This window comes from Priapulus caudatus, unplaced genomic scaffold (assembly GCF_000485595.1).
Source record: "Priapulus caudatus unplaced genomic scaffold, Priapulus_caudatus-5.0.1 Scaffold1193, whole genome shotgun sequence".
In the NCBI taxonomy this organism is placed as follows: domain Eukaryota; kingdom Metazoa; phylum Priapulida; class Priapulimorpha; order Priapulimorphida; family Priapulidae; genus Priapulus; species Priapulus caudatus.
This window is the reverse complement of record NW_014578254.1, coordinates 20,618-32,589: the sequence shown is the minus strand read 5'-3', so window position 1 is coordinate 32,589 and position 11,972 is coordinate 20,618. Positions and strand designations below refer to the sequence as shown.

The 11,972-nt window shown below is 47.3% G+C and overlaps 1 protein-coding gene across 1 annotated transcript; it reads right to left on the bottom strand.

Moving 5' to 3' along the window:
- Positions 1–10,409: 10,409 nt before the first annotated feature.
- On the bottom strand, positions 10,410–11,651 carry LOC106815760 (uncharacterized protein K02A2.6-like). The gene is made up of 2 exons (XM_014820267.1): positions 11,048–11,651; positions 10,410–10,858 (listed from the first exon to the last, which is right to left on the bottom strand). Exons 1-2 carry the CDS (start codon positions 11,649–11,651, stop codon positions 10,410–10,412), a joined length of 1,053 nt encoding a protein of 350 aa, XP_014675753.1.
- Between the last annotated feature and the right edge of the window lie 321 nt (positions 11,652–11,972).

Genomic DNA, 11,972 nt, shown 5'->3' with positions numbered 1-11,972 from the left:
CGTGGCAAACATGTTATAAAGTAATAGGATCTCACATTTATAGGCTCTGCAAAGTTATGTAATTTCCAGTGGCCCTTACATTGTCCATTGCAGGGTAAAAAATACACGAGAGCAATGAGCGATTCGCTCTTCAAACCTCCGAAATCGCTCCCGCAAAACAAATTACGAGAGCGAAAAAAATAATATTTGAAAAAAATCGCTTTCGTAGCTGGGGGATCTGGCGGATGTGCGAGTTGAAAAACACGAGCTGCGAGCTGCGAGCTGAAAAAAACAATGCGTCCAAGCAAACAATGCAAATAAAACAATCAGTGCAGACAAATTCTCACTGTCAGGGGCGTAGCTACCGTAACGCAGATACGCAGTTGCGTACACATCATTTCACCAAGCATTTTATTTTTATTGGAGAGAGAGAGAGAAAGAGAGAGAGAGAGAGAGAGAGAGAGAGAGAGAGTCAGTCAGTGACTGGATGTGTCAAAATGCACCATTTTGCACCATTGTTTTAAAAAAAATCAGGGGGCATGCCCCTGGACCCCCTAGCACTCGGCCGCCTGTGGCGCCCGTATGTGCGTACACATCCATTTTACCCTAGCTACGCCCTTGACTGTAACATGAGACGCGAGAGTTTTTTTGGTCTTGGTTTAGGCACAACGTTCCCCCGGACTGTGCAAACATGGAGAGATTCTTGAAGCAAGGGGTAACTAGTGAGAATCGGAAATAGTGAAAATAAGCAATTCGAAATAGCTGTTGACGAGAGCTATTTTTCCCACAGACTTAAAAAAGAGCTCCCGTAAAAAAAAAATTTCGATGGTCCATTGTACACTGTGTAAAACTACTGTTCCGTGTATATGACAGCAAAGCATAACTAACTGTAGTGACATGCCGTAAACTGACCATTTAAGGACGAATATGGCTAGCTAACACCGTACGCCCTACTAGAGTAACTGATGCTTGTATCGCTTATAAGTATATATATATATATATATATATATATATATATATATCAGCAGGATACCCGGCGTTGCGCGGGGAAATCATTGGCGTTACTCAGTTGGTGACCACTTGGTTAAAAGGAAAATACCCCAAAAAATCTAACTATTTATCTATCCATGCATGCATGCATCCATCTATCCATCCCATTCCATGCCATCCCATCCCATCCCATCGCACCGCATCCCATCTCATCCCACCCCATCTCATCGCATTTTATGCCATCCCATGACATGCCATGCCATGCCATGCCATGCCATGCCATGCCATCGCACTGCATTCCATCGCACCGCATCCGATCCCATCCCATCCCATGCCATGCCATCCCATCCCATGCCATCCCATCCCATCCCATCCCAAACAGTAAAAAATAATAAGAAATAAAAATATAAAAAACATTAAATATAAAAAATAAAAAGTAAAAAGTAAAAAAGTAAAAATAAGTTTCCCAGCTGAGACTCGAACCCGGAATCCCGGTGTAGGAGACGGATGTTCTAGCGATTAGGCCACTGCGCCGTTAAGGGTATACCCATGGATTTACACGTACGTGATGTTAATCTGTACGCACCTCCATCCATTGATGAATAGAATTTTTATGAATTTTTAACTTTTTAATTATTTTTGTTTCAGCCAGAACCACCTCCCAGACGTGCTGATTCTGAAAATATCTTTAGTTTTCCTCTAAGCTGCGGAGTTCTCTAGTTATGCGAGTACGAACTAATTCGGCTGAAGAACTTTATCCTTACTATAAAGAGGCTAATCTTGTGTGTGTGTGATTACAGTTCTTTAGTCCTACGGGTCGTTGGTCCTACGGGTCGTTGGTCCTACGGTGCACGCAGGAACACGTAATTTTTTTCTTTACTTGTTTGTTAATTAAATTTTTAATTGAAATTTTTATAAAAAAATTAAATTAAATTTTTGATTAATTTTTTTTAAATGTAATTTTTAATGCTTTTTTTAAATTTAGATTCTTTTAAATTTAAATTACCCACGACCAACGACCCCGTAGGACCAACGTGTCCTACGGTGCACGACACTGTAGCAACGCTAATGGCATCCCACCACTACCAGCCACATCAACACACCAGTACACACCCGTGCTAATCTTACACCACACCAGCTGGCTAAATGCCCGATTTATCTGCGGGACACATAAACAGCTGTTAAAATTAGTTCCACGCTGAATAGAACACGTAGTTATGCTTAGCTCTGTTACAAACTAGATACACACATTAGCCGCATCACTGTCCATTAGTACTGGTCAGCTTTCGGCAAGTAACATCTTAAATACACACATTAGCCGACTGAAGTTATTTCTACATGGCCGCTAACGCTCCATTACCGTAACCTATTGTCCGCCCTACGTCATACCCACATCGGTCATCTACGTGGCCGAGGGGGCGTAAAAACAACTCCACTCCTTACTCGCCATTGGCCGCCCACTCTATAACACTCTAAAAACTGACCATAGCCGATAATCCCAAACCCTATGCCGTCCCGGTGGCCAGCAGTGATTGGTAGAAGCATATTCGGTAGTAGGATCGCGATTCCTCTTGCAAGATTGGGGGTATAAAAGAGCCCGCACGAGAGACACGGGGCTCTTGTGTTCACCCTCGTCTGTTGCTAGATTTTATGTGTAGTGCGCAACCTTTAGTTTACCCTGTGTGAATTGTACGTGTTTTAGTGAGTATAAAATATACGGTGAAACGGCAGTTGTAAACCATTACCAATTCTACCTTTTATTTATTATATTTCTAAGTTTATTCACGCATTTCACGACGCATATAGCTCTCATCTATAAGCGCACAGTCGCCTGGCAGCCGAAGATATCCAGCAACTACATTGTTGCCGTCGACCAGAATTCGAAACACAACAAGGGGTGCTGCTGCTATACGCATCACTGCCGTTTCACTGAGCTGCATGAGATGAGCCCACAATTTCTCTGGTAAGCAAACAGTTTTGCTGGTAAATTTTTTTTCTTCAAATTGTAATTAATATTCTTATGTTTACGCGTGCGTTGACCGTCATATAGAACTGCTCTTTGTTGCCTCTGACTCTTGTAACGTTACTTAAACATGGATCAGTTGCTGTCTCCCGTGTACGACGAGTCGGACATTCAATATAACAACATGCCCGAGTTACACCCAGTGTCGGAGACTCACTTTGATGTGCCGCATATCCCCCTGCAGCCTGAGCCTTCGCCTTCAGTCTGCCCCCTCTTACGGTTAATGAACTAGCTGATATGCTGGGACAAGCTCTACGCCCAAGTTTGGAATCTCTCGGCGAGGCAGTAGACAAATCAATCCGAAATTTTCCGGAGCATCGGGGCTGCTTGATACGTCTCTCTCCCAGTGGGAGGCTGCACTGCAGTGGGCGCGTTTGCAACTGCACCTTACAGATAAACAGTTTCTCTCCGCCGCCTTTTCTCCGTTGACCGACCACGCTGCGCGATTCGGCCAACAACAGCTGGTGGCGATGCCTGAGTTAACGTAGACAGATCTGCTCACCCTCATTAAGCGCGAATTCCAATCTCCATCTGAAATCCCGCGTGCACAGTCCATGTTAAAATCTTTTCGCCAGACGCATGGTGAAAGTACACGTGATTACGCTCGCCGTCGATTACAGGTTGCAAAGTGTGCTTACCCAAACGCGCACACGTCTCAGCCTGCATTCCAGCAGCGCTTATTAGAAATATTCCGCGACGGACCTCTACTTATCCCGTCACAAAGAGCCATAATCAAGGCTAAGCCTACCTCACTTAAGCACGCGGTAAAGATTTGTGTATCACAGGCATGCGTTGAGGCGGAGTTAGCCACTCTTCAGCGCATTCGCGCTTCTCTACCCCTACCTACAGCGGACGACGGATCCACGCTAGACTATGCAGAGGTCACACATGTTCAGCGCACTCTAGAGCCACGCGCTACACGCCCAGCTAAACTAGTATCAGATTACGAGCTGATTCGTCGGGACATTAACGATCTGCGCGACATGGTGGTGATGAATCTACAATCTATTGCAGCGCAGCACATTTTTGTCCCCCCACCCACTTCAAACCCATCTCAAGATGCGCGCCCTGTTCAGCGGGGTGCTAACCCATACACGCGGCAGTTCGCTCAGTGTCCGCCGTATCCGTTTGTTCCTCCGCACGCAGCTGCTGCCAACTCGTTGCTGCGCTGCTATGTTTTTAATCAGCTCGGACACGCAGCACGCTATTGCCCACGCAAGGCGGGAAACGCTGGCGGCGCGCGTCAGTAAGGAGTTATCGCGCAGCACGCTGCACATCAAACGCTCCCGCTTTCCCGTACGTATTTTTGTCAATTGATACCCTGCGGCATAGCGCACCGCATTGCGCCGTGCGTATAACAAGCTTGCCTTTGACAGCATTAATTGATACAGGTGCTGACGTCACGCTTTTAGCTTATAAACACCGGCTTACCCTCCCTCAGTCTCTCCGGGTAGAATCTTCTTATTATACTCACCACACGGTGTTGTTGTCTGCATCAGGTCATCCATTGCAGGAGATCCCCATTGTGGGTGCAGCATTGCTGCCTGTTTGTATTGGCCCTTGTAAGATTAGAGTTAAACTACACATTGTCAAGGATTTACCACGCCCGTGTGTACTCGGAGAGGATTTTTTCCATACAACAAGAGCACTGATTGATTTTCGATTGGGGATGCTTCCATTTGGTAGGACAGGTGTGCCGCTTATCACTACGGGAGCCAATCGCAATACTTCGGATACACACACTGGACAATCAGATACCCCCTCACTTATGTACCCTCGCAGGCCGCTCACGCCGTCAGTACAAGCCTCATACACCTGCTGCGTATACAGTCACAACAGAGGGTGCCAGCATCTACGCCACGGATTATACGCACACCAGTCAGCCATCGTCCACACTACCACTCCACCGCACCCCACCCCACCACCCCTCTCGATTGTTTAAGCTCTTTCAAGATAATGTTACCTCCTTTGCACCCTCTGACAAGCAGTTGGGATGCACACCACTAATGGAACTCCGCATTGACCCCGCCACACCCCACCCCACCACACGTCAATCTAGCACCTCTGCTTGAACATATAGTTGATTGGGAACGAAAAGCTCGATTGTTTAAGCTCTTTCAAGATATCGTTACCTCCTTTGCACCCTCTAACAAGCAGTTGGGATGCACACCACTAATGGAACTCCGCATTGACACTAAGGGACACGCACCTGTAAGACCCCGACCATACCGTATGAGCCAGCATGAACAGAGAATTTGTCAAGGCAAGGTCGACTCTTTGCTTGAGAGCCGTCTCATACGCCCATCATACAGCCCGTGGGCTGCCGGCGTTTTGTTAGTCCTGAAACCCAATTCTGAGTGGCGTCTTTCTGTGGATTATAAGCGTCTGAATGCCGTTACAGTTCGAGATAACCATCCCCTGCCCCTTGTGGATAACCTACTCCATAACCTTGGCTCGGCCCGAGTTTTTTCCACTCTTGACCTCAGATGAGCATATCACCAACTGCCAATTGCTAGGGAAGATCAAGCGAAAACTGCTTTTGTTACACCTACTGGACTATATGACTTCCTTTGTACGCCCTATGGACTCCAGAACGCACGCTCAGCCTTTCAACGACTCGTGCAGCTCGCCTTGCGGGAGCTAGTAGGTAAGTTTGTACTGGTTTATATAGATGACATCATTATCTACTTACCTACATTCGACGCTCACCTCAACCACATCAGGCAGGTGTTCCACAAACTCAACACAGCCAACCTAAAGCTTAAAGCGAGTAAATGTTCATTCCTTCAGGATTCAGTACAATTTTTGGGACACACCATTTCGGACGGACGCATCACGCCCAACGCCGATAAGACGCAAGCTGTGTGCAAGATGGGAGCGCCTACCACTTCGAAACAGGTTCGCCAGTGCCTCGGAATGACGGGATTCTATAGAAAATTTATTTACCAGTACGCTGAGATTGTCCACCTACTGACACGCCTCACCATAAAGTCCAGCCCATTTGAATGGTCAGCAGAGGCTCAAACCGCGTTCCAGACACTCAAAACTTGTCTAACTACAGCACCAGTCTTAGCTCTTGCTGACTCACAGCGTCACTTCTTCCTCCACTGCGATGCCTCGGCCTATGCCATTGGTGCGGTCCTAACCCAAGAGGGCATGAATGGGCAGCAGCATGCCATCACCTACTTAGTACTTAAGTAAGAGGTTCACAACGGCTGAACTTAAATGGTCCATCATTGAAAAAGAGGCTTTTCCGATAATTTACTCCCTTATTAAACTACGACAGTTCCTAGTAGGCAGCCAATTCACAATATACAGCGATCATAAGCCATTAAAATTCCTCTTGACATTAAAGACAATGACAAATCTTCGTCTCCAACGCTGGGCATTGACCCTATCGCAGTATGATTGCCAAATACATTATAGAGAAGGACGCTGCAATCTGCAGGCAGACACATTGTCTCGCCTCGCCTCCGTACCAGCCCCTTGTACTGAGCTGGACATTGAAACCAATATTGATACAACCTGCTATCAGATCGGTGCGCCAGCCCCGACGCACTACATGCTTCAACCCCCGGCCATGGAAGCGCTAACTGCGGTTCCCACACATGATGCTGATGAGCACTTGCTCACGTCACATGCCGAGTTTAAACAGATGTAGGTAAGGGAAGTCGAGTTGTCGAATATCATTGCAATTCTACAGGCTCCCAACGTGCCCCTGCAGAAAGGCAAGCTAGTCACCGAGTTCTACATCACGGATGGGCTACTTTACCACCTCGCTGCAACAGGTTTCCCGGCTCCATCACGCGCACAAGTTGTCTTGCCTAGGACATTGGTCACACAGGTCATGGCGGAGTGCCACATGCATCTACATGTTGGACATTTGGGATTCGACAAAACTTATCGAAAAGTGGCAGAGAGATACTATTGGAGTCGAATGTATGCAGATATTCAGAAGTACATCAAGTATTGTGTTACTTGCAACTCTCGCAAGCTACAGCGCATGAGGCCCCACTTCTCAATGCACCAAACCTAACGGTCAGCATAGACGTCGGTGGACCACTACCGATCACGTACCAGGGCAACCGCTACATAGTCACCTTCGTTGACCTTTATTCTTCATACCCAGAAGCATATCCGGTGAGCAACAAGTCTGCTGCAACAATAGCTAACCTCATAGTCAACTGTTTTATCCCCACCTATGGCTGCCCCTTCAACCTACTCACTGATCGAGCTCTTGAATTCTGCAACATACTGATGGCTCGTATTTCTGCTGTATTCCGCATGCACCACATCAAGACAGCCCCTTTCCACCCGGCTAGCAACAGCATTTGTGAGCGTTTCCATCGATCTCTTAACGCCATGTTAGCGTGCTTTGTGCCTTGTGCTTTGTGCAAACTAGCACCTGTGCTTTTTGCCTATTGCAACGCGGAGCATGCCACCAGTGGGCACACGCCATTCTTCCTCACGTACGGACGCGATGCTGTCCTACCACTTGATACGTTGCTACAGCCACGTCACGTCAATTACGCAACCGACCCCATCTTCATTGCATTGGACAGGTTACACCAGGCATGCACAACTATTCGAGAGCGCACTCAGCGAGCTCGAAGGCGTAACAATGAGTTGTATGATCAACGTGCCAAAGAGCAGCTTTTCCAACCCGGTAATTCGGTTTACTGGCACAACCCAGTCGTACCCATTGGGGCTTCTCGTAAGTTCGCCAAATATTGGAAACCGTATTTCATCATCGTTCAACAACTGTCGTCAATCAAATTTAGGATTAAACATGTCTACACTGCTCGCACGTATGAAGTACATGTTGACAGTTTGCGCCCCGCCTTCCCGCAAAGAGCATAGGACGGCGTGGTAACTGACGCTGCAGCACCAGTGGAACAGGCTGTCGGCATACGAGTTCAACTCCCACGAGCAGCACACCTGGTACAACCTGCTTCGTGTACGGACGAAGACTCCGACGACGATGAAGAATCACAATCCGTGCTCTCACAATGGGAGGAAGACGACATTCTTCCGCTTGCAACCCTCCGACAGAAGCAGAAAATTGATTAACCACACTACAGTCTCATAACTAATACACTTAACGCTTTTCCTTGCAGTTTGCTTGGAGAACACTCCTGCCTACCATTCACACATCAGTTCCAAGCGACATGTACTGCCACACCGATTTGAACATTGCGTTTAATAGAATTGCCACTGCAGTCAGCGCCAGTGAACCTTTGTTGCCTCCCAATCCAAACCACGTTACTCAGTTCCGCACTCACTGCTCGGCTGTGTATAGATCAATGGGATCCACACTCATTATCATAATAGCCATAGCGGTTGTAACATGCAGCCTTAAAACGACAGCACCCAACTGCCAGTTTCTCTGCCGCTGCTTCTGCCATCGTCAGTCTTACGGGGTTTGCAACAATGAAGCTCGGGCTGGGATCCCACTGCAGCTGGTGGGGCTAGCACCACCAGCAGCTAACGTGGAGGCACCGGTCGAGGCACAAGCACACCCTGATGGGTTTGTGCATGTCATCCGTACAGCCTCTACCGTGATGACGCTTGTTTAAGGGGTGTCGCTATGAGTCGTTAGCAACATCTGGCATTTGAATTTATGGTCGACCGTGCGTAGAAACGTGTATTATTGCATCTCTATTATTGTATTGAGTAAACCGGCAAGATTGTTTGTTTCCTCGAGGAAGTAGTAACCCTGTATATGGGGGTGTATCTATTTATACGTGCGTAATTATTATAATTATATTTTACAGTAGCACCAATCGTCGTCACGCATAGCGATAGACAACGTCTTGGACATAGTACTAGGTTTGAGGGCATGCAACAGTCTAATCAGAGACACTAGCATTGCACGTACAGCAAGCATGTATCACTTTTATTTTTTTGACCCCGTCAATCATATCCATACAAATTACGACCCATCCGGGCCAGCCAGTCAAATTATTTTTCGCTCCAGCTCTTCACGCTTCATACTTCATCGTACTAACCGGTTCCTTCTCTTCCCCTCTATCTGTAAAGCGCCCACGATATACCCTCACCACCAGGACGCCCCATCCACATTGAAACACCAGCAATGGAAGACGAGACATTCGCTAGAGGCATCCGCACTGCAACTACCCGACTGGCCGTGGGATTAGGACGAGGACGCCCCATCCACTGCCATTACATATTCGGGCAGCATCCATTGCGACTTTCAACGCCGAACGAGAGGTTTATGCCCCGCACCCTAATTTTGAGCACCAGACCCATACAGCCGAAACCCTGTTCAGGGAACCAGGCTTGACAACCAGCTGACTCACCTTAAGAAGAAACACCAGAAGGACATCACTGCACTGGAGATGGCGCTTGCGCGTGCTAATGGTGCATGCGCAGAGGCCGAGAGGATGGCTGACCGCCAGCTTCACACGACCACCAACCTGCTGACCGCCATAGCCAGGTGCGCACAGTCGCTGCAGACAAACCTGGACCACGCCCGGACCGACTTCGACCAGGTTCTTCATGCGAAGAAGCACCTTGAGATTAAACTGCAGTATTCACACTCTCGCATCAACGAGATGACGATAGAGCGCAACGAAGCATTAGCCGTTAAATTGCAACTGCAGTACGAGCTGTCCATCGCCCGGAGCAAGCCACACTTCGCCTGCGAGGCCCTACAGGACACAATAACGTACCTTCCTTCTGCAGCCACAACACCAAACCACGAATAAGGACACCAGGACGCCAGGACACCAGGACGCCAGGACCCCAGGACGACCTGATTCGTCCCCGACCCGTCGGCTCGCCATCAACGCCGTCGGCCTCCTCATTATAACGTTAATCCGTTACTGCTATTCTACTCTCTTCTTTCTCCTTCCATATTACTCTGTTTATTACTAATTCTTCCTCGCCTCCCTTTCGGCCCTGAGTTTCTTTTTCTCCTACTCTTCTACCTACTCTCTCCCAGCCCTTCTTTTCATAAAGCGCCCAGAATCATGTCTTTCTGTTTTGCCTATTTGTTTACATATTTATTGTCGCGTTCAGGATACCACGAACTATATCTTTTAATGAACAGAACACATTTATTTAACAAGCCGCACAATAACACAACCAGCTCACCCAGACACAGATCATGAATCACAAGTCGGTTTCAGTTTTGATTCTAAGAACCTTCCCAGTTGGCTCTAACACTATATTACTCATATAGTACCGAATAGTATCGTGAAATATCTCTCCTTTTGAGATTGTCTGTTACTCAACTAAATGTAGAACATTTTTTTAAACATATCTGAGAATCGAATAATATATAATAATACAACCGTTTCTTTCTCCCTGGTCACGCAATACTTCACTATGCATTAACTCATTAAAATTTCCACAAAGCACTGGTTATTTTAACCACACTACTCGCTACCAATAATCATTTATCAATATCATCCCGAAAACGCAACGGCTTGTGCACTACCCGACCGCTTGTCCGTGGACCGGGTGAATGTGATTCCACATCCATCTCGTGTGCATTATCTTCTGGAGTCTCAGTTCGTTCACCAGAAGATGGCACTGTCTCTAACATTGGTGTATCCTGGGATTCCACAGGAACTGCCACATCATCACCAAGGCTGACCTTCAGATGTCTTCGATTTTGCCGCATTGTTGCCAAACCATCGGTAGTCACTATGTATGATCGTGGGGTAGTCGCTTGACTCACAACCACTCCCGTTGTTTTCCATCCCTTCTCCTTGTCCAACTTTACCCGTACCATGTCTCCAGGTCCGTGCTCTGGAAGAGATTTCACCGAATGACGTCTGTTGTAGAACCGACGGTAGCTCGTCTTAGCTCGGTCATCTGTCATTTTGACACTCTTAAGATCTGGCCATTAAGGATTTAAATTTTCAGTACGGGTTGGCAATTTGGTACGTATCTGCCGTCCCATCATCAGCTGTGCAGGACTTACACCCGTGGCTGCAATTGGTGTAGCTCTATAGCTCATTAATGCAGCAAACACATCCTCTTGGCGGAGGATTCGTTTCGCTATTTGCACTCCCCGCTCAGCCTCACCATTAGCCTGTGGAAAGTGTGGGCTAGATGTTGTGTGAATAAAATTGTATTCACTCTGGAGCAGCCGGAACTTCGTCGATGTGAACTGAGCCCCGTTATCAGAGACGACTTCCTCTGGGATGCCCCATCTTGCGAATAAGTTCTTGAGCTTACCAATAACCTGTTTCGACGTGATTTCTGGTACGTACATCACTTCCAAATACCTAGAGTAATAGTCGATGACGACCAAATATCTCTTTCCTTCCAACTCACACAAGTCCATCCCAACCTTTTGCCAGGGTCTAGCTGGTAATGGAGTAGTGATTAATGGTTTCTTCTGTTGTGTAGGACGGTTTGTCTGGCAAAACTGGCAAGTAGAAATCTCGTGTGCTATGTCTTGCCCTATTTCTTGCCACCACACAGACATTTTGGCATGTTCCCTACACTTAGTGATACCCTGGTGACCTTCATGGATCTTGCTCAGTATATCTCTTCTCCACTCGGTAGGGATTACCGTACGATTTCGATACAAGAGCAGATCCTTTGACACGGATAGTTCACTCCTAACCGAGTAGAATGCCTTCACATCCTCTGGTACCGACTGAATCCTGTTCGGCCACCCCATCTTTGTGAGTCCAATCGCCCTCTGTAGCGTTGCATCGCGTACTGTTGCTCTTGTTATACGCTCGAGTTTCTGACTGGATATCGACCTCTGTTCGTCAGCGCTGTCCACAAACTGCTGAACCTCTAGGACTGGTATCTGGCACCTCTATGCTTATTAGTGGTGCTCTTGACAGTGTGTCTGCTACCACCAGCTCCTTACCAGGTGCATATTCTGCTCTCGGAGCAAATTGCATGAGACGCATCAGCAACTTCTGGCACCTCAGCGGCATTTTGTCTATATCCTGTTTATTGACCAGTTGAACCAATGACTTATGGTCTGTCA

Bases quoted from the DNA above. Each gene is read 5' to 3' on its own strand.
- LOC106815760 (XM_014820267.1), bottom strand. From the start codon at position 11,651: ATGGGGTGGCCGAACAGGATTCAGTCGGTACCAGAGGATGTGAAGGCA. The intron at 10,859-11,047 runs GTGAGGCTGAGC...CTTAATGGCCAG, and splicing joins ACACTTTCCACAGGCTAATG to ATCTTAAGAGTGTCAAAATG.